The sequence below is a fragment of the Acyrthosiphon pisum genome, unplaced genomic scaffold (genome assembly GCF_005508785.2).
Source record: "Acyrthosiphon pisum isolate AL4f unplaced genomic scaffold, pea_aphid_22Mar2018_4r6ur Scaffold_19408;HRSCAF=20093, whole genome shotgun sequence".
In the NCBI taxonomy this organism is placed as follows: domain Eukaryota; kingdom Metazoa; phylum Arthropoda; class Insecta; order Hemiptera; family Aphididae; genus Acyrthosiphon; species Acyrthosiphon pisum.
The window spans coordinates 1-1,547 of record NW_021768658.1 but is presented as its reverse complement, the minus strand read 5'-3'; the positions used below and the strand labels follow the sequence as shown (position 1 = coordinate 1,547).

Genomic DNA, 1,547 nt, shown 5'->3' with positions numbered 1-1,547 from the left:
TTGGTTAGGTTATGGTAATTTATAGGTATATTATTTTTGTATTTTTGTAAGCAGTAGATAAAAATTCTATGATTAAAATATATTTAATGAAATTTGTGAATTTTAAACACTACCTACAATCCTCATCAACTACTTTAATCATATAGCTACAAATCATGGATATTTATACCCAACACTGTATAATTGTATAACATCATCTTAATAATATTACAAATGTACAAAAAAAATAAATCTTACTCCAAGGCTCTTTGCGCAATCAACTGCGGCACTCCGCCGTCCGGTGACCAGTTATATGACATATTAAACATTCTGTAATCAATTATAATTAAAATGTTTTAATCTTGGTACATTATATTAATTTAAGTTGAATAAATCATTTAACTTACTAAATTTAATTTTGTGAGATGGCCGCTGGGAAGTCACAGTCGGAGTCGGTGCTGAAGTAGCTGGCTGCTGGTAGATCGAAGGCGGATTGGAAGTGGTGGGCTGCTGGTAAGTTGCGGGCGGCATGAAGGGCGGCTGGTGCTGGTAGATCGCGGTGGGAGCTGAAGTGGCGGACTGCTGGTAAGTTGCGGGCTGGTGCTGGTACGTAAATTGTGTTTGGTGCTGTTGCATGAAGGGCAGATGGTACTGATACATGGGCCGGCTGGTGCTGCTACATGAAGGGCTGGTACATACTCGGTACCTGGTAAATGGTGGTCACCGACGGACATCATCGGTGACTGATATATCAACGGAGTTGAAGGCGACTGCAGCAGGTTTGTCGCCTGCGCCTCATAAAATGTAGGAGCGGTTGGCTGGTACATCTAAAATAATTTTTTACATAAATTAAAAAAAATTATTTACATATTCAATTCAATTTGATAATTAATATTACTATGATCGACTTTTATAAATTTTTACTATAAGCATAAGCTAAAATATATACAATAGAACGTTTAATAAGTTTTTAACCACAAATCTATTTGCAAATTGTTCATGAATTTTGTCGAAATTGGAACTTTAAACGCTCATGAAAAATGGTGGCTATGTATCTCTTATAATTGTGAACAGATATTATAGAAACTATAACAGGATGCCCGTATTACATTTTCAAATTCTAATACCTAGGTGTAGATAATTATTTTGTGATGCACTAAAGCTGTATACATGTACTGTGCACATTATAAATGTATAAATATAATATGATTATTTAAAAAAAATTTTTATTCAAATAAATAATCCTAAGCAACGGCTGGCCTCGGGAGTTGTCAGTGTGTAACTCAAAAGCAAATAACCGTAGGTATTTGCATTTTCACAAAATAATTGTGCTAACATTTATCTATACGCGATAAAAATTTTTAAAATATTTTTAAACTTTTTAAGCTATTTTGAGACATTTTAATTTTTTGATTTTTTTTTCTAGATTTTTTAATGTCGATAAAAAAAGAGATATTTACACTGGTTACCAAAAAAACCCTAAAGTATACCTACTATACCTGTACAATATAGTCACGATTTTCACAAGCCGTATAAGTTAATTTTCCACTAACGCATGTTACCGCGTT

General features: G+C 33.5%; 1 protein-coding gene across 1 annotated transcript; it reads right to left on the bottom strand.

The window, feature by feature from the left end:
* Positions 1 to 234: 234 nt before the first annotated feature.
* LOC107885849 (spermatophorin SP23-like) lies at positions 235 to 793 on the bottom strand. The gene is made up of 2 exons (XM_016809537.2): positions 387 to 793; positions 235 to 309 (listed from the first exon to the last, which is right to left on the bottom strand). Exons 1-2 carry the CDS (start codon positions 637 to 639, stop codon positions 257 to 259), a joined length of 306 nt encoding a protein of 101 aa, XP_016665026.1. The 5' UTR covers positions 640 to 793; the 3' UTR covers positions 235 to 256.
* Positions 794 to 1,547: the final 754 nt, after the last annotated feature.

Bases quoted from the DNA above. Each gene is read 5' to 3' on its own strand.
- LOC107885849 (XM_016809537.2), bottom strand. From the start codon at position 639: ATGTATCAGTACCATCTGCCCTTCATGCAACAGCACCAAACACAATTT. The intron at 310-386 runs GTAAGTTAAATG...AATTGATTACAG, and splicing joins ATCTCACAAAATTAAATTTA to AATGTTTAATATGTCATATA.